The following is a 20,039-nucleotide window of genomic DNA, read 5'->3' on the forward strand; positions in this document are numbered from 1 at the left end:
TATTAAGCCAGCACTTTCCTCTCAGTTGTTAACATGTCAGCAGCCATGTTATAGCTTCCACAACCAGCCACATAAATCTCTTTTCATAAAGTTTGTCAAATTCTGCTTTATAAGGAAGATGTCAAATACAGGTGGAGATTCTTCTTAAAACCTATTTGCAACTGTTTTGGAAGAGAGGAGAAAGATCCACCAGAACAGAAAAACTTCATTTAGTAATCCTTAAAAACTCTGTAAACATATCAGGTTAGGGGTCAGTACTTTTACAGTAAGTTTATCTGCTGGAACCTCAAATTTACATTCCCATCCCACAACAAGCTCTTATCAGTTACTTACATCACAATCTCATAAATTTACATCAACTATTTGCAAATAAAGTGACATTAGCACTACCATAGGTCATAAATTTTTTTAAAACTTCAATACATTTATTTAGTAACATGACTGAAAAACCAGGCATTTCAGTGGAAGTTTATAAAAAGACAGCAGCCTCTATCAACAGGTAGAGCTGATGGCACTTAATCAATTACAAGTCTCAATAAGAGAAAAGAATTCAATGTATGTAGAGCACCAAGTAAATTCTGGGTGGGTTCTTTTGCAGTGGGAAGTGGTGGTGGTATTAGGGGGAAGACAAAGATTTTACTATTTCTCCATTAAGACTTTAGTTTTCCATTTTCTAGGATTATGTCACCTACTCAACATCTGCTATTTTTAAAAATATGCATAAAAAGGCATATATAGTTCTGAACATAAATGATGGGCTGTACATAGAATGCTACTATGGATGACATGAAATTGGAATGGGCAGGTAACTGAAACTTCTAAACAAGGAGACTGGAATATAGATAGTCTCTGCAAAAAAATAGGAAGGAGTGCAACTTCTCCATCTAGGCAGTGCTCGGAGAAGATGCTACATGGCTATGTGAACCAAAATTGCACTGCTACTATGGTTATGCTTCTGCTTTACGAATTCTATCCTGATGATGGTTCCTTTGTGCCCGGCTCCTCATTCAACTGCTCTTTATCTGAAAGAGAAAGTGTATTAGTCAGTATTCTATAATATTCAATTAATTAACAAATACTGCTCCAAAACTGGCTTCTATTTTAAAAAGCATATATGAAACAGTACTTCTAATTTTGAGAACTGTTCCAAGTAAGGTAAAATCATTTGCCATCTGTACAGCCACAATTTTCAGCAACAGCTTAATTGCAGCAAGCCTTTGCACAATGTATAAATCTCACTACTTCTTGGGACTACCTTGCTGTGTTAAATTCCTAGTACTCCATTAAATACCACCTGTTTTAGTGAAAGTCTGCTGTGTAACCATTATTGGCTCATTTTATTAATGCATTTCAAAGACTGACCTCACACCTAACTAAATATTGCACTACCGGTTAAACAACGTAACAGTTCTGTTGGAAACAGGGTGAGGGAGCAGGCAGGCTATAATACAGGATATTTCATAATAAAAAGAATATTAATAAAGTATTACAGACTATGAACACGTGACTGACCTCACAAAAATTCCAATTATCTGCAATACAATTCTAAATAGTGTTTACTCTGAACAAATTTGGCTATTTCAAACGAACTTTGTGAATTCTCAAAATTTAATTTCGGATTACTCCATTTCTAATGCATCTTAAGGTGCTTTTTTTTTTTTTTAAATAGATGCAGATTACCTCAGAAAGTCAGATAAGCACCCTTCCTTCTACTTGCAAGATGTTGATACAACTAAAGGAAGCATGTTTCCTTTGCTTTTTTATATCTCATCTTCCTTAAGCATTAAGCATACAAGTAACCCATCTCCCTCTAATTCCACAGCGGGGTTCAGCTATTGAGAGTAGGTTATTTATGGCAGTACACCAAGCGGCAGAATGGACAAAATCTTGTTGCTAAAGGACGCTTACCTTTAAATTTAGTTATTAAGCTTAATGGGACATCGTGTACCATTGATGCCATTTCCTCCAGACGTTGACAGGATACCAGCAAAGATGACAGGGAATATTTTCTTTCATTAAGAGACGTTGGTAATGGTGTCTTGGTAAATGCTTCATCCAAGGTGAAGAGCTCTAGAGGACTGAATAATTCATCTCCTTCCCTTTTTTCTGGTTTAAGATTTTTGTCTGATGTACAACTTACAGATTCACCTCCATTACGCGTTTGATGCGACTCCTCTTCACTTGTAGATGCTGTCTTTTTCAGCACTTTATGTGTGTTGAACAGGGACTGCAGATGTAGTTTTGATTCTTGAATATCTCCCTTATTTTTTGAACCACATGTTACATCTGTGATTGTTACATCAAAATCAGAGTCTGAGCTTGCAGATTTGGTGGTATTCATGCTATCAAGTTCTTCTGGAAATGTCTCATCCAATATCCACGATATGGAAGCTTTACAACTGACAGAACTTAACAATGGAGATACATCCTGATTCAGCATCGTACCCATTAAGGAATCCTGGAAGTGGTCTGAAGGTAGAACGTCTATTATACTATTATTTTCTGAACAACTGCCTGGAGTATTCATGCTCTTCTTTACACATGAAGAACTCTGTTCTGGATCTTCTCCGGAATTTACATTCTGTACAGAAGTGTTTCCAATACATTTTAATTTCTGTTCTCCAGTTCTCTCACTCTCTTGCATTCCAGATGTTTCCAAAATTGGAGATTCAATGATATGACTTATCCTCATCTGCTTTTGAGGTCTAAATTTTGTAGAACTTAATAGGGACTTCCTTTCTGACAAGAAAGGATCAGAGTCAGGTACAGGAGATAGATGGGTAGAGCACATCAATCTAGAATCTGCCACCTTCTGCATTATAGGTCCAGCATCCACTGGGGCTTCTTCTCTCATTACTTTAGCTGGGGGCAGCTCTATGTCTGATGAGTTGTCAGTTTGAACAGCTTTTCTCCATGAGCTTCTAATTTCAGTAACTAAATGGAACAAACAAAGGTAAAATTTTAGTACTTTCATAATCTCATCCTGTTTTTCTACTGTCCATAACATAAGCAATCCAAGAAGGAAGATGTATAGCTGCTTTATATTATTTATGCTTAGTCTTCTTCCTCAATACAAAGGGGATTCTACGCAGGAAAAAAACATCTATGTTAAATCAAATTCACAGTATTCACATCTTATTAAACCTACATCTTATTAGGCCTACTATGCTGTGTTACAGAGTGAGCTATTAGGATAACTTGCACCTTCACTGAAATAATTATCTTTTTCTTTCTGTATCATGTGCAGTTAGCTCATTGACATTGTACATTCCTAATCAATGAGTATTATAAAAACGGAATTTTATACTTACGCAGATTTTCTGGAGTTCGGGGAGTTTGTTTCCTTATTAAAAATGGGTTAAAAGCCACTGAGCTTAAGATATCTTCTAATGCCATTCCGCTGTCTTCATCACTCTGAGGTGACTCAGACATCACCATTCTTGCAATCTGTAGGACGTTAAGGCAGTGAATTGCAAGAAAGCAAAATTATAACCTCTTTATTTCTGGCAGTTACGGCTTGACATAAATCCCATTCTCAAAATGATCTGAAGAGTTTGGAATCTCCTAACTCTTCTTCTGCCTTTTACGACTTAGGCTCGCAATGATAACAGTCTCGTACAAACACAAAATGAAGACAGGGGACTGAAATTAGATCTCTAACTTCCCTCATCATCTATGAATCCATCTTTAAGATAGAATATATTTGAGACACTGGTCAAGAACTGCATAAGCATGAAGAATAAAGCTCTGTTTACATAAGTACAACATTTTAGCAGATGAAAAGTAACAGCCCCATTTCAGTGAAAAGATGCAGTTTGCTTTCCAAATCAAGCTGTGGCACATTTTACAGTAACTCTTGTGGAGGAATTCCTTAAATCTTAAATAAATACCTAAAAGAAGAAATATTTAAATTCCTGCTTAGAATTCCCAGGCCCCAGTTAAATACGTAACCTGTGTAACTTCAGAAACAAAAAGGACTGCTGAATTCTTAATACATGCAGTGTTTCACAGGTTAAAGAGGCAATAAAAATCATACCATGATTCTACTGAAAGCGCTGTTAACTTCATCATGATTTATAAGTATGATAACTGCACAAACTCCATGCTTGCATGGTGTACTTAATTGGGCAGTCACCCCTGAAACTTAAGGACACCGATTACTATTTAGCAGAAAAAGTAACTTTTGACATATGTGGTTACAAGAGTAACATTTTATAATTTAATTAGTAATTTGTTCTCTGAACTTAATGACAATTTACTTAAAATACAAACAGAAGATTTAAAAATAACTTTTCCTAACCTCCCCTGCCAGTTCATCGCTGCTTTTCTTAAGAGGGTCCTCTTTTTTGACAGGAGACTCTGTCCGCGTAATGTGATCACCTGTATTCTCCAACGCTTCTGAAATGGCAGAGTAATCCTTTCCATTTTTTAAGATCTTTGGAGGCACAGGCATTTTGTCCCCCTTGCAAGCCTCAATAGGCAAGTTCTAGAGGAATACACAAGACATTAGAAGTTTTAAACTCAAGTGTCATAATACTGCTGTACAAATACTGAACAGCAATGGCCTTAGTGTTTAATCAATAAAAATATTTCAGTCTTAAATTCTAACTAAACACAAAATATTTTTAGTCATATTTACAGTAGGACATAAGTAGTGGCTAGGAGAAAGGTGTTGCACGGAACAGAGATGACTCCTCTGCAATTGCCTTCAACACACTACAGTGAACAATTGGATGTACAGTTGTCCATTGCACAAGTTGCTTTCAGGCCACGTTATAACCCTTAGTTCACACACAACTTAAAGAAACATCAAAGTTTGACCACTGCTAACACCAAAAAGCTTGCTTAGCCAGCAAGGACTCAGTGACACGCCGTATGTTGTACTGGAAATGAGGTGCAAGTGTACCTACTTCCTACTGTCCTTCCGTAAAACTTAATGAAGTCCCTGGCAGTTAGCTTCTACACTTTTACAGGACTGATTCAAATGTGTAAAAATACTACTTTAAAAAAAAAAAACAACCAACCCATCAACAAAAACAAAGAATCGCAACCCTCCCCCCTAAATACTAAGTCTAGGCTTCAATCAATCTAAAAAGAAAATATCTTAAGTTTAGCTTCTTTGACAGGCAGGAAATTACTGAAGAATAACCTTTTCAATGAACGCGTCTCTGTTTTCACATGCTTTTGACAACTCCGAAGGTACTGAAGAGATCCTTAGGGGGATAGGGGAGAGGGATAAAAAAGAAAAAAAAACAAAAAGAGGTTTTATAGACAAATTAAACAAGCAGCACCTAACTCTTACAAGGCCATTATACATTGTGTGCCCCGTATCTGTCCGTTACGATTTCCCTCAATTCGTCCCGGTCATCAGAAGGCAGTTTTAATATAGGGAGAACATGTGACAATTAGAGCAGAGTTAGCCCTAATTGTGTATCAGCCTCCCAAAATTAATACATTATGAAACATTTCCCTTGATTACCAAACAGAAAAAGAAGGTATTTTGTGATATATTTTGTAAACAAGTCTTCTGTATTCTGCAACCAAAGATAACTGGAAAGTCCTCTACAGACTTGATAATGTTCTTTTCCCTAGGTATTCTTCCTCTGAACTGCCTCTGGCATCCACAGTCTTGTTCCTGTATGAACTTACTGATACTTAGTAATCACCTGGCTACCAAAAACTTGAGTCCTATCACTTCTGATGAGAGCGGTTCTGATTGCATAGCTCTCTCAAATGTAAGGTACAGTCCTTGCTTGATAGGAAGAACACACCTTAAAATGTTAATCCTTGCTGTTATCTGTCTGAATAGATATCTGAATATCTGTCTTCTGAACCAGAAGCAGACAAAAATCCATGCTGTATGAAGTCACTCAGAGAAATCCAGGTTTTGGATTGGATTTGGATCCAAATTGGATCCAATTTGGATCGGAATCCAGGTTGTTAACTACTTGGACAACCTTTGAGATTTACGTGCAACTACATCTACTGATGTTTAAATACAGGACAGCCTTCCTTTGCTAACTCCCTTCCTCTCCTAGTAGGCAACTTTCAAGTATCCAGAGAGGCCATATTATGAAATACAGTATTATTCAAAAGGTCATGAAACCTTCCTGGACTAAGTCAATGACAAACAGGCCAAAACTTTATAGAATACCATTGTTTTGTGTTCTGTCCTTTGCTGGAACTGTAGTAAGAGAAGCCACAGAACAAAGTGATTTTAGAAGATTGATGAGAAAAGCCTTGTTGAGAAGGTTAAGCACGGTAATTCTGATTGGGAGTCAGGGTTTTTTTTTTGTTTGACTTGGGTTGTTGTTTGGGTTTTTTAAACACAAAAGAAGGGCTGCTGTGAATGTCTGTGCTTTCATACTCAGGCTGTACTGAACAAATATGCTTGCCTCAACCCAGTCTGAGAAACACAGTTGTTTTCTCCTCCCAGCTCTTAAAACTTTAAAAAACATAGTTAAAGAGCACGATAAAAGCCTTGCAACTTGGCTGCTGCACATCCTGTCCAGCAGCAACCAGTCGATCTATCAGTCACCAGCTGGAGAAAGCGGCAGTTACAACTACCTTGCTAAATCAGGTAGATGTGAGGATGTAAGGAGTGGGCTACTAAAAAATTCCACTAAGGACCAAGACATAGATATATTCAACTCCAACAAGTTAATGTGTATTTTTCCACTGCTTTTTTTATCAATTTCTCATTGACATCATACCATCTTGATGCTGCTGTTGCCGCATCCATCACAGATGATGAGGCATCAGAAACTTTCTCATTACGTACTTTATGAACGGAGTCATAAATATCTAGAAAAGCAAGTGAAGAGATTTATTATTGCTTCCTTTTTTTTTCCACTCAGGCCTCCCAGGTGACCCAAGTGACTCAGATCACTTCCATAGATTATTCACAGGAAAGACTTTAAGTTATTTTTCTTTAAGTGTTCATAAAGAAAAATAAATTAATACAGAAGCAGGACAGTGAAATCAATCCTTTTGCTCAGGTACCACATGCAGCCACAGACAGAACCTAATTGTGTTATTCCTGACTGGGTGTTTGAGAGGCATGATTCTATCTGCTGCCTTGCATGTATCAACCATACATTCCACCTTTCTCCAAACTACAATCCCAGTCACATGTCATCGTTATTGCCTCCTCTTCACATACACATCAATTGTGTGGCACATCAACTCCACAAAGTAAAATTAAAACCCACATTTTCCCCACCATCTTCACCTGCATTTATCAACAAACATCTCTGTGGACACACTCATCCCTCCAATTAGTGTCACCTCAGTCCAAGCAAGGCAAGGCACACCATAAGGAAAGGTTTTGCACATTATTGGAGGTACATGTACCTCAGCTCAAGACACTCTAGAACATTATCTATTTTGGCACATCAATCAGATTAAACAGCCAACTCAGTAGTTCCTTACTAACCTGAAGTTTCAGCTTCTGCTAACATAAATGGCATTATCTCCTTCTGGATTCACCTCAACACCACCTCCAAAATCCAAGCTCACTTTAAGAAGTTAGGTGAGGTTAACATTTTTTTTAAAGCTTACCATGTTAACAGGCAGAAAGTTAGTTTTCTTAGTGGCTGGATTTTCAGAACAAACTTCTTAACCACAGAATAGAAAGTCATAGACACCAGTTTCTCTCAAGCCTTCTGGTATTACCAGAAGTTCACAGCATTATTGCACAGTGCTTTAATGTTTGAAATTTTTAAGGTAAATGACATTCCATTTGAAATTTTGTAGCCTTTCCTTTGCAGCTTCTAGCCTTACACCTACATACCCTCAAACTGCTGAAGCAGTGCTTTCACCTTTGTAACCAAAAGGATCTTCTCTGTATTGCTTTACACCTTGAAATTCCAACACACATCTGCTATGTCACTTTTCCTGAAAGGGACTGCAAATTACATACAATTCAAGCTGCCTTCCCCTTCTTTTCCACCCTTGCTTTGTAGCTTCTAATTTATAACTTACTGACCAAGTGCTGGCTGTCCCTGGTATTAAGTACCATCCTGTAAAATACGATCAGCTCATCAGCCAATTAGTATGTGCAACAGTCATGTCTGATCAAAGTGAGCTCGGTTCAGCACCATTAAACTAATGACTGAAAGCAACACACAGAGATCAAGTAAGGTCCTGATCAAATGGCACAGATACTATGGAGTAAGTATTTCAGAATGCACCAGGGAAAGATACTTACCTGAAAGGACACCTTCAACTTCTTTTCCCAGCTGGCCAATGAGAAAATATTTATCTTCTTTCTCTCTTTCTTATTACTCCTCCAACCTGAAGCAACTTCTACTGTTACAGTGAATGTATTCTCTAGAATACAGGTTCATGAATGAACCTTTTTACATGGAAATTTGTCCCAACATCCTTCATGCAAGAACAACAAAATAGCAAACAGGCCCAGCATTGCTTTTTTGCCGTATCAAAAGCCTCAGAGAATCTTTGAGATACAACCAGGTTGAAAAAAATGTAAGGCAGTTGTGGCAAGAGTAATTCAGAACCAGATTATCAGACACTATCAAAGATACTTACAAATGCAAGCAAGGAGTCTTTTTGACTTTTAACAATAGTGGCAGGGAGGAGAAGGAGAAGCAGCTTCTTCTGTTTACCCACCTGAAACTGATACTAGATGCTGATAAAACATGCTATTGTCATCATCATCTTCTGAAGGATGAAAAGAATGGGGTTGTGAAGCTCTTAACAGACCAAGTTGCTTTCAAAGGAAAAGAAGTTACACAAGCAGGCTGAAAAAAATCTGTGTGTCAACTGCAATTAACAGACAATCATTTACAACAGCTTTTCTGCAAACCAGCTGCCAGACTCAACATGAAACTTTTCCTTTCTCTGCTGGGTAGCTAGGCAAGGTATAACCTCCGATCCCTGCATCAATGAGAGTGTCAGAATGGAAATTATTGTTCATTCATCAAGCAGATGACTTTAAAAGGGGAAAAAAGAACTCAGCAGACATCCACATTGATAGCTCATGAAAGTCCAACTTCCACAGAGGGATGGACATGAATAAAATCAAAACTAACTAGATTGCTCTTATGCTGAACTACTGTCTTGACAAGGTGGTTCCATCCCCCCATCTCAAATGAAGACATCGGCTGTCATTAAGTCAAATTTTTCTTCTTTAAGGGAGACTACTTCATAAAGCCATTTCTGCTATATTGTGCTGGTTCCCTAGGCTAACATATAAAGCTGAAGTGTTGCAATAGAATACACGAGCTTAGAATCATAGAATGGTTAGAGTTGGAAGGGACCTTAAAGACCATCAAGTTCCAACCCCCCTGCCATGGGCAGGGACACCTCCCACTAAAGCAGGTTGCTCAAAGCCCCATCCAGCCTGGCCTTGAACACTTCCAGGGATGGGGCATCCACAACTTCTCCAGGCAACCTGTTCCAGTGCCTCACCACCCTCACAGTAAAGAATTTCTTTCTGGTATCTCATCTAAATCTCCCCTCTTCCAATTTAAAACCATTACCCCTTGTCCTATCACTCCACTCCGTGATAAAGAGTTCCTCCCCATCTCTCTTGTAGGTCCCCTTCAGGTATTGGAAGGCTGCTATAAGGTCTCCCCCGAGACTTCTCTTCTCCACGCTGAAGAACTGCAACTCTCTCAGCCTGTCTTCATAGAGGAGGTGCTCCATCCTCCTCTGATCATCTTCGCAGCCCTCTGCTGGACCCATTCCAACAGGTCCATGTCCTTCCTGTGTTGAGGACTCCAAAGCTGGACACGGTGGTCCAGATGGGGTCTCACGAGAGCTGAGTAGAGGGGCAGAATCATCTCCCTCAACCTGCTGGCCACGCTTCTCTTGATGCGGCCCAGGATGTGGTTGACTTTCTGGATTGCCAGCACGTACTGCCAGCTCATGTTGAGGTTCTCATCCACAAGCACTATTCACAAGCTTACATGTACAACCTCTCTCACCTTCACCCTTTCTCTTCCCAGAACCAGATAAATTGAACATTACTTACTGGATTCTGCTTTAACATTAAGTTTGAAGGACACATGCCAAGAAAGTTTTTCCACTTCGCTTCCCAGTCTTCCTGTTCTCTAGAAATAGATTCACTCCTTGACATGTAATGCTGTTGCTTTAATTTTAGCCTGTAACATATAAGCGTTGAAAATGAACATAACACATCTGTTGGTGGAGATTACAGTACTACAGAAAGATGGAGAGTTTTATGCATTCCCCTTATCCTGCAAAATATTTGGTATGTATCAACTTATTCATGCATTCGAGTATGCACTAACTGAAGCTCAAAACCTAAGAAGCAGCTGCTAGATAGTCTTCATTTTTGTTACAGCAGAATTGGAAGAGCTATACTAAAATACATACACACAATGAGATATAAACTTAAGCCTTCCCTAAGCCAATTTCAGATAAAGTTTTAAAGTCCCAGAACCAATTAACATAACAGGAAAAAAAAATCAGGAACAAAGCCTAAAATATTAACAAAGCAAGGGCAAAAAACCAAAGTTAAGTAGAGAAGAATCTCAGTTACAAGTTACGTAGGTAATCCAGACAAATATGATTTTCCCAGAAGCGAAGGAAAAAGGCTGAACCAACATGTTCTCACTATAAATGATATTATTTGAGAAAAGACTCCAAAGTAGGAAGATATGATCCTTGGACTAAGAACAAGCAACTAGAGAAAATTTCCAGACAATTACCTGATTGATTGCAAATTCTGTAATGCTTGTGTGCATTTCACAGTAATATCCTTAATGTATGCAAACTGTGGTGTTACTTCAGATTGACAAATTTCATCTCTCAGTGTCCTCAGGGCTTCATTTAATAACTGAATGACCATTAAGAAATTCAGTTTTCCAGCTTTGTATACATTTCCTGACCAATGCTTGAAGTATAACATTGAAAAGCAAGAAAAAAAAAAAGATTAGTGAACAGCATCAACATCAGAAAGTTATGTCTTCTTTAGTCAGAGCAGGGATATAAAGCTTCACTTTGTATTTTGGTTCAGTTCCTGATTGTTTCATTTTTCAGAAAACACTCTAGATTTAACCCTCAGGTTTGTTTTCTAGAATCAGATGCTTAAAAGCAGGCTATAATGAACAATGAAAACTTCAACTAATGAGGTATTCTGTTTAACCACTGCCCCAGAAGATGTGGCTGACCTAAATAACACCATATACTACACACTGGAAACAAAAGCCCATTATTTAAAGGAATAGTTAGATTGGTCAACATAGTTTTAATGCCTAAACAACAAGAAAAAAAAAATCAAGTACTAATTAGGCGAACTTACCAATGCAGTTATTCAACTTAAAAAGGTAACAGTTGAAACATAACTAATACAAAACAGCAGCATAAATTTTTACAGACAAATTAGACATATTTTCTCCATCCTTGAGCAAACACCTCTTATAATCTATGAAATACTGTTGAGTTTTAGGGGTTTTTTTTGTTGTTTTTTTTTTTTGTTTTTGGTAAGGTATCTAATTACACATCTGGGGACTAAAAAAAAATATACAACATAGCAAAAAGGACAAAAATCACTTACTTGGTGTACGTCACTTTCAATTCTGTGTGCCAACAGCTGTGGAATTCTGAAAACAACACTAGCTCCATCTAAAACGTACTGGCTGACACAACCTTGAAGTACATAATCCACAGCTTCCTTTTCCTTTGTCAGAGATGTAATGATTTCCATTATAACTGTCCACATACTGCGGACCTTAATAAGCAAGGAGGACAAAAATGCTATGTTAAAATGTTTGGCACCTATAATGACAGAGTATCAAAACAGCATAAAGGTACATGAAGGTGCTTAGCATAACCATAGGCAGACAAGTGGAAGTAACAGTATCTGAGAGCAAGTGTTGCAGAATGTAGAAGAAATATAGTACACTGCAACAGCAGGAAAAAAATGCTCACCTTTTGAATTCTCTCAGTTTTGTCATTTTTGTTTTGGTCATTTTGTTTCATCCTATATGCACATGCAAAACAAAAGTTCAATGGGACTACAATGAAAATATAGTTCATATTTCATAAAATTGAGTAAGAAATCTATTTTATATATGCTAACTTAGTTACAAGGAAAAACACTTACTTGAAAGACTTTATCTGCAGGACTTCATATTCAGACTTTATCTGCTTTATTTCTTTAATTAAAAGCCTAGGAAAAAGTTAAGTTACTACAGATTTTTAAAACACTGAAGTTTCTACTCTACTGTTCTCAGAATTCCTTACAATCACTAACCAATCATGCTATTCCTTCCAAATTTGCATACCAAGGCAGTTTTGGAACAATGAAAAAAAAAAAACAAAACCAAACTAACCCAAAACCTTATCCTTTTGACTTCCTTGCCAAGACTTTCTGCAGAAAGACAGCCAGGAAAGCCAGTAAGATACTTGTAAACTAAGCAATTAAGCTGTCACTTACTCTGTTGAAATGGAACACCTTTTATTAGACATAAGAACAATAATGAAGTTACTAGAAACGTATTTTATCAATATAAACCTCCAAATATATTCAGCAATTGTACGGTACCCAAACCTCTGTTTCAAAAAACTGGAGAACAGAATACTGGAGTACAAACGGCTGGACCACCAAAGTTCTTTTGCCAAAGCCAAAGCACTTTTATTAAATTTTTAAGTATGTAAAAACACAGTGGCCTGATTTTCAGAAACACTGGATGCCTGAATCATGCTGTATTCTAAATGATCTTCAGAGTTCTGATGCCTTGTTAAGAATGAAGAAACTATAGAGAATTACATTTTTGAAGGGTACCACTCACACAGTAAGCAAGAGCACCAACACTTCCCAAGCTGGGTGAGGAGATGAAGAATTACAGGAATCAGAGAAGTTCAGGAGACTGTGACTCCTGGAAATCATATTGTTGAGCCTTCAGTTAACATTACTCACTGTACTGTCAAGTCTTGAATGTCTCCAGCAAGGGAGATCCCACTACTTTCCTGGGCAACCTATTCCAGTGTTTAATTGTTCTCGCATGAGATTATCTTTTTTTTTTCATCCAGATGGAATTTTCCCTTGGGCCTGTTGCTTCTTGTCCTGTCACCATATATCCTCATAAAGGAGTGCCTCCATATTCTCTACAACTACTGCTTAGATATTGGAAGACTGTGATTAAACCCTCTGAGCTTTGTCCTCCTCAGGCTAAACAAACCCAATTTCTACAGCTTTTACTCCTATGTGTCAAGTTCTCCAACCCTCTAATCATTGTGGTGCTCTGCTAGAATCTCTCCTATCTTTCAATCTCTGTCTTCAACTGGAGAGACCAAAACTGAACACAGTATTCCAGGTGTGGCCTTAGAGTTGCCAGGTAGAGTGAAATACACGTCTTGATCTGCTGGATGTGCTTCTTTTCATATAGCCTAGGAGGCTGTTGGTCATCTTGGCTACCAAGGCACACTGCTGATTCATGCTCAGCTTGGTCCAACGCTACTCTCACTTCTACTCCCCATCAAATCACCTGCAAGCCTGTGCTGCTGTTGGGGATTATTCCATCCCAGGTGCAGGACTCAACACTGATCTTTATTAAACCTAACACAGTTCTTGTTGGGCAGGTCTCCAAACCCAGCAAGGCCTCTCTGTGTATTCTCTCTTCATTCCAGTGTATCTACCATTCCTCAAAGTTTGGCGGGTTTGCATTCAATCCTGTCACCCATATCCGTTGCAAAGACAAGGAATAGTGTAAGACACAGTATCAGCTCCAGAGAACTCCACTCACGATCAGTCAGACTTTGAGGCACTACCACCCTTTGGGCTCACCCCTTTAGCCAGCCTTCTGTCTTTCCAAAGAGCAGTTCTGAGATGATGCCAGGTAAGTATCTCTGCACCCTTGGATGCATTCCATCAGGTAGCAAAGGTTTGTGCATGTCCAGTTTGTACACGTGAGCCTCCCCTTTATCCTCTTCTACTACCAGCAGTTTGTTGCTTCTTTCATCACTGCTCTTTGGCAGAGAGACTGGGCTACTGACCTTACTCATGAAGACTGAGGCAAAGAAGGCATTAGGAATTTCAGCCTGTGACGCTTTCATTCAGAAGCAGACCTAAATGCTCCATGTACTTCCACTTCCTTATAACATACCTCTGGGAAGTCTTTTTTCAGGCTCTTACCAGGCACTTGGAGCTTTAGCTGAATTTGGCTTTCCTAATAACATCACCGCACACCTGAAAAATATTTCTGTATTTATGTCTGGGATTCAGTCGCCTTTTCCATATTCCATATGCTGCTGCTTTGGTTTCTGAGCTTTATCACTAGCTCACTGTTTTAACCAGGATGGTTTTTTGTTATGCCTGCTTCTTTTCTACTTAAGGGGACAGACTGCACTTGAGCTTCAGCAAGGATCTCTGAAAACACCCTAGCACTCCTGAGCCCTTCCGTTTTTCCACAGGATACCTCCTAGCAGTTCCCTGGGCAAGTGGAAATCCACCCTTTTAAGTCTAGTGTCATTTCTCTTTCACATCTTCCTCACGTTTCACAGGATCTTAAGTTCTATGGTTTTGGCTGCTTTGACCATAAGGTTCCTGTTGGCAGTTACTTCTCCAGAAAAGTTCCTCTTACTTGTAAGCGGCGAGTTCAAAAAAGCACCACTCCTACTCAGCAGAACCAGTGATTGCATTACGAAGTCACACTCAATGCACTCCAGTTTACCAGATTGCTAATGCACTACTTTCCCAGCAAATACCAGGGTAAACTGAAATCCTCTTTAAGTATCAAACCCTGCAGGTCTGAGGTGCGTTTTATCATATTAAGAAGGCTTCATATACCTTTCCTGGTACAGAGGAAGACATGTACAGCAGATGCCTACCATGAGGTCTCACTTGATGCTAAACCCTCTGATCTCAATCCAAAGGCATAAAACAGACCAGTCCTCTCATATGGAGCTACACCACATGCACTGAAACTGCACTTTTACCTGCAATGCAACTCCTCTTCCTTTTCTGCCATTTACTGAATAGCTTGCAACTGTCCATGACAGTGCTGCATCCCACCCAAATTCTGTACATTCCAATGACATATATCCCCGTGCCTGCACAGAAAGTTCCAGTAATTGTTGTTTCTCAAACTGGGAATGTTTTCCATATACAAGAATAAAGAATAACATAATTTTGGTGAAATAATTAAGAATTATGTAAATAAAACGTGTCCCACTGATTAAGCAAAGACCAAATGTTTCATCCTGAGATAGTTGTAAGATATAACCCTTCAAATGTTAAGAAATCATAGTGCTATATATGAAGAATTCTCTGACCAATTTTAATGCCCAAGTAACCATATCTTCCAAAATACAGCATCTCCTAACTGAAGAACTACTTTTTTAGACTACTATGCTATACAAAAGACCATACAAACAGTAGAACTGTCAATTAAAGGAGGTAAAGGGGGCAAAAAAACAGGGAGAAGCTCAACAGAACTCGATGTAAAGCAGATGCAGCCTCCTCAAATCCTTCCAAAAACACAGATACAAGTCAGCTTTGATGAAAAGACTCCATTTCTTTAAATGCATTACTTACTGCTCTTTCTTCTTATACTCTTGAATAAGAAGATTTTCCTTCTGAAGAAATTGCAGAAGTTTATTGGATGCAACTCTACATCTTGCACTTGCCATGTTCACACCCCTAGGTGTCAACTTTACAGCTTCAGCAAAAGGTATATCAGTGCCTAAATGAAAGTTAATGTTTGGATTACATCATTCACTTCTAGCAAATAGGCAACTTCCTAATCTACCTAGTTTGAATTGAAAGAATCACATATCCAGATGCCCATTTTACCTAGACTAATATAGAGTATGCAGTGTACTGTATTTTTTTGCCAGTTCTTTCTGTTGCATACATTTTCATTCCATCACTCTCACTCTCTTCCCCTATTCTTTAGGTCACCAAACAATATAAGATGCCTCGAATAGGCAGCTCTGATCCTTCAGAATTCCACAAGTTGTGAGAAGGAGTGGTCAAATACTTTGGACCAAATCACTGCTTATGCGTGTAACGTTGTACAGTATTACACAGATGAACCTTGGAGCAAGGCTCATGAAGCAACAGAAAGCAAAACAATCTGCCCTGTTCTATCAACAGTAACTCTATGCAAGTACACAGAATCCTCTGAAAGATTTTTGAACAGAGCAGCCAACTCAGAACTTATGCCTAAAGCTCTAGGCATAAAGACTTGGAAGATTCACTGTCAAACATAACAAATGAAGCATTTTTATTGTTCCATTAAAGCTTACCTATGGAGTTCCTTTTCATGTCCTCAAGCACTGCATGTCTTGCAAGCTGATACATTAGGTGAATAAATTTAGGACCACCAGGAGAAATAAGTGCAGAAGGTGCAAATTTTGGAAGCCGACTTTGGTCTTCATTCTAGAAAAGTTGAATTGGTTTTAAACACAAAACTGGTCTAAGAAATAAGGCCTAAGCAACAGCCTTCAAACATTTAGCTGCGTACCAAAACACTGCCTACTTGCTAGTAAGCCTGATGCAAAGCTAAACTTCTACACCACCACAGTTGACAACTACTCTAGCCAGCAGAAGAGACCAAAACTTTTTGAATGTTCCCCAAACCATCTCTAGCTCTGTACATAAAAGACATTTTCAATGCAAAGACTGAAATCAGTGCTGGGTAAACATTAGAAGTCTCTGCCCTCGTCGCTCCTAACTGGTAATCCCTATCTTTGAAAAAAAACCTCAAGTTTTCTTTCATATTTTCTACTGAAGTCATTAATCAGTGTACTTTGTTGTGCTTTTACCTTACTCAAAGATATTGCATCATTGGCTTTCACCTTGTCCATTATTACTAAAAAGTAAGCGTTCCAGTACATAGAGATCTGATTTCTAGAACTATCATTAAAACAAGGGCAGCATGAGAAGATAAAATAACAACCAATGATACCTGAAGCAATCAGTTTTGGTTTGTCTCTCTTCCTTTAGAATGCTCACCTTAAACTTTAGTCCCTTTCCCCATATATAAGGGATTAATAATGTTAAAAAAGTTTTTCATGCATCTGAAACCACTTTCACAATAACTACCTTCCCAGGCAATTTAAGCAAACACCTCTCAAGTTGAAGAAAATTGTTCTCACCCAGAGCTAAGGAACACTCTAAACTTGTTTAATCAAATACCATTATTCAGAAGCTAGCCATAGCAGTTTTAAGACTAAAGTTTAAATCTCTGTCATCTGAATTCCACCATGCAACCATTTTTTCCTCAAACAAGTCTAAGATACACTATGTGAAATAAGACACAAGGTAAAACTGAATTCTTTGGTAAAACAACCTCATTTAAAGCTCCTATTTAAAAGCACTACATAGTCTCACAAGAAAAAAAAAAAAAGATTGAGGTAATAGAAACCAGTAAAGAATTAATTTCCACACTTTTTAATACTCACTGCAATCTCTCTTAGCCATAAACAGCACTTCTTCCTAAATTCAGTAGCTGTCAATACTCCTACTGGAAGGGAGCAGTTGCTTTCCATTTAAAAGGGATGGGGAAAAAGAAGAAAAAAGAAAAAGCAATTTCAAAACACATTCAAATATTCAGTTACCAAATTAACCACTTTAAGAACATGACTAAAACAAAGATTTTTTTAGTGATGCCTCCTGGAGACAGAAAATAAGTAGATATAGTCTAGACCAAAAATACCTAAAAGTTTGTTAAATGATAAGGCTTTCTTGCCATAATAAATTAACTACAGACTATTTCAGAGACAGATTTGTCTGCAGCTCTTTTAATTCAGCAGAAGAGAAGAGGAAAGAAAAAGTGTCAGAACGCTGACAATTTTCATACCACTTGTCTTCCACCAGCCATTTCTTTAATGTGCAAGCTAATATAGCTCAGCTATATGAGCTACATTGACGAAGATGGAGTTCTTGCCCTGTTGAAGATCCTGGCAGCAATCCATAACCAGGAAACGTTACTTGCTGTTTTGCCAGAGAAATGAATGGAAAAGGTAGATCATTTGCAGCTATGAAAGTTCTTACCAAATTCGCCAAGTTACAGATACTATCACAACCAACTCTACTTAAGGCAAGTTTTCTGATAAAAAACTGTAATCAAGAGGAAATAAATTCTCTGATCGTATGCTCTTTTTCCACAGCATTCCCCCCCAAGGACTACTTACCCACCACCCGCACCCAGCAACTGCATAAACCACACTCTTGGTTACTTGCACAGAAATAACCCCACAAGCCAAATACTTACCCAAAAACTTTTGCTGCCCGGAGCTTATCCAGCTTAGCAAACAAGAAGTGGGCAATGACATAAAACGCTGAGGCATTTGGTTTCTTAAACATCGTCCTAATACACAAACAAACAGCTACATCAGAAGTAGCTAGGATGCCGAATTTACACAGCATTTTTACTGGCTGCTTAAGATTACAAAAGGCTACTTTATTATAAAGTGTTACAAGTTATACATGAGTTCTCTGTTTTCTGCATAATTAAAAATATACATCCTCCAGCCTATTCAACAAAGTTGAAGTAATTTCGGTGAGAGCATTTTCCCTCAAAAGAAGTTTCCAAACCAGGAGGGATGGAGCCAACCCGCTCGCTTTCTCCGTAGGACTGGCCAGGATACATGACTGGACAGCACCAGTTATGCCCGTTTCTGGCTTTCACTTCCTCACGGAATTGTCAGAGTTGGAAGGGACCTCTAGAGATCATCTAGTCCAACTCCCCTGCTAAAGCAGCATTGCCCAGAGCACATTACACAGGACTGCATCCAGGCGGGTCTTGAAAATCTCCAGAAACGGGGATTCCACGACCTCCCTGGGCAGCCTGTTCCAGCGCTCTGTCACCCTCACCGTGAAGAAGTTTTTCGTCGTACTTCAATGGAACTTCCTACGTTCCAGCTTGTGCCCGTTGCCCCTCGTGCCCTTCAGACACAGACAACGCGGGTGGCTACAGCCATTCAAGCATCTCTTGAACGCCAAGGGCACGAGGCCCCTCGGGGGCCATGGCGAGACCCCCACCCACCTTTCTTACTCCTCCTCTCCAGGGGTGCGCTCCTGGGTGAAACCCAGGGCCCTGCCCGGGGACCGGCGGTTGCAAAAGGCCCCCCTCCCGCCCTCCACCTTCTCCTCCGTCCCCGGCTTCTCCCTCGCACTTACGGCCCCACTTGGACGCCGCTGCCGGCAGCCTTCCGGTCGAAGCCCAGGGCCCGCAGGTAGAGCCAGAGGTGCTCTCCCTCCCAATTCACAAAGCGCAGCTTGCGGTGCGCCGGCCGAGGGACGCGGGAGGAGCGCGGCTGACGGCTGGCGCCGGACGGGGGCCGCTGGCCGGCTCCCCGGCCGCCGGAGGAGGAGGAGGGCTGGGGGCGCTGGCCGACGCCCCGGCCGCCGGAGGAGGAGGAGGGCTGGGGGCGCTGGCCGACGCCCCGGCCGCCGGAGGAGGAGGAGGGCTGGGGGCGCTGGCCGACGCCCCGGCCGCCGGAGGAGGAGGAGGAGGAGGGCTGGGGGCGCTGGCCGACGCCCCGGCCGCCGGAGGAGGAGGAGGGCTGGGGGCGCTGGCCGGCGCCCCGGCCGCCGGGGAAGGAAGAGGAGGGCTGGGGGCGCTGGACCGCGCCGCGGCCGCCGGAGGAGGAGGGCTCGGGGCGCTGGCCGCCGCCGCAGGAGGAGGAGGAGGAGGGCTGGGGGCGCTGGCCGCCGCCGCCAGAGGAGAGAGGGCCCTGGCCGGACCGCGACCGACCAACACCCGCCATCTTCACCTGCCCGCCAAAAGCTCCCGCGCGCGGGCCCGCCCACATCAGAGCCGCAACGCCGCGAGACCTCCCGTCGGCCCCAATAGAAAAGGCGGGAGGACGCGCAGGGCATGTCGGGAGCCCGGCGCCGCCGCTGCCTCTCCCTCTTCCCCTGGCGCACTGCCTGCCGGGAGTTGTAGTGCCGGCGGCGGGAAGCCGGCAGGGAGGCCTCGGTGGTCGGCGAGCGGAACGGCCGGCCGCCCGCCCGCCCGCCGCAGTGCCGAGGGGCCCACGAAGAGGCCCACGAAGAGGCCCGGCCACGAGGGAAGGGGTGGGCGGCAGCAGCAGCGCGC

At 40.7% G+C, this 20,039-nt stretch overlaps 1 protein-coding gene and 1 non-coding gene across 2 annotated transcripts; both read right to left on the bottom strand.

Moving 5' to 3' along the window:
• Window positions 1-84: 84 nt before the first annotated feature.
• Window positions 85-19,707, bottom strand: HAUS6 (HAUS augmin like complex subunit 6). The gene is made up of 17 exons (XM_074166353.1): window positions 19,118-19,707; window positions 18,210-18,305; window positions 17,398-17,476; window positions 16,240-16,372; window positions 15,527-15,674; window positions 12,095-12,160; window positions 11,920-11,971; window positions 11,546-11,719; window positions 10,698-10,882; window positions 9,998-10,127; window positions 8,632-8,731; window positions 6,714-6,804; window positions 5,150-5,213; window positions 4,301-4,486; window positions 3,312-3,447; window positions 1,909-2,934; window positions 85-1,022 (listed from the first exon to the last, which is right to left on the bottom strand). Exons 1-17 carry the CDS (start codon window positions 19,705-19,707, stop codon window positions 970-972), a joined length of 3,309 nt encoding a protein of 1,102 aa, XP_074022454.1. The 3' UTR covers window positions 85-969.
• Window positions 5,315-5,444, bottom strand: LOC141477677 (small Cajal body-specific RNA 8). Its single transcript, XR_012463715.1, has one exon.
• Window positions 19,708-20,039: the final 332 nt, after the last annotated feature.

The sequence above is a fragment of the Numenius arquata genome, chromosome Z (assembly GCF_964106895.1).
Source record: "Numenius arquata chromosome Z, bNumArq3.hap1.1, whole genome shotgun sequence".
Taxonomy (NCBI): Eukaryota; Metazoa; Chordata; class Aves; order Charadriiformes; family Scolopacidae; genus Numenius; species Numenius arquata.

Bases quoted from the DNA above. Each gene is read 5' to 3' on its own strand.
- HAUS6 (XM_074166353.1), bottom strand. From the start codon at position 19,707: ATGGCGGGTGTTGGTCGGTCGCGGTCCGGCCAGGGCCCTCTCTCCTCT. The intron at 18,306-19,117 runs GTAAGTGCGAGG...TTTGTGTATTAG, and splicing joins AGCGGCGTCCAAGTGGGGCC to GACGATGTTTAAGAAACCAA. The intron at 4,487-5,149 runs GTTATTCTTCAG...GTATTCCTCTAG, and splicing joins GAGACGCGTTCATTGAAAAG to AACTTGCCTATTGAGGCTTG.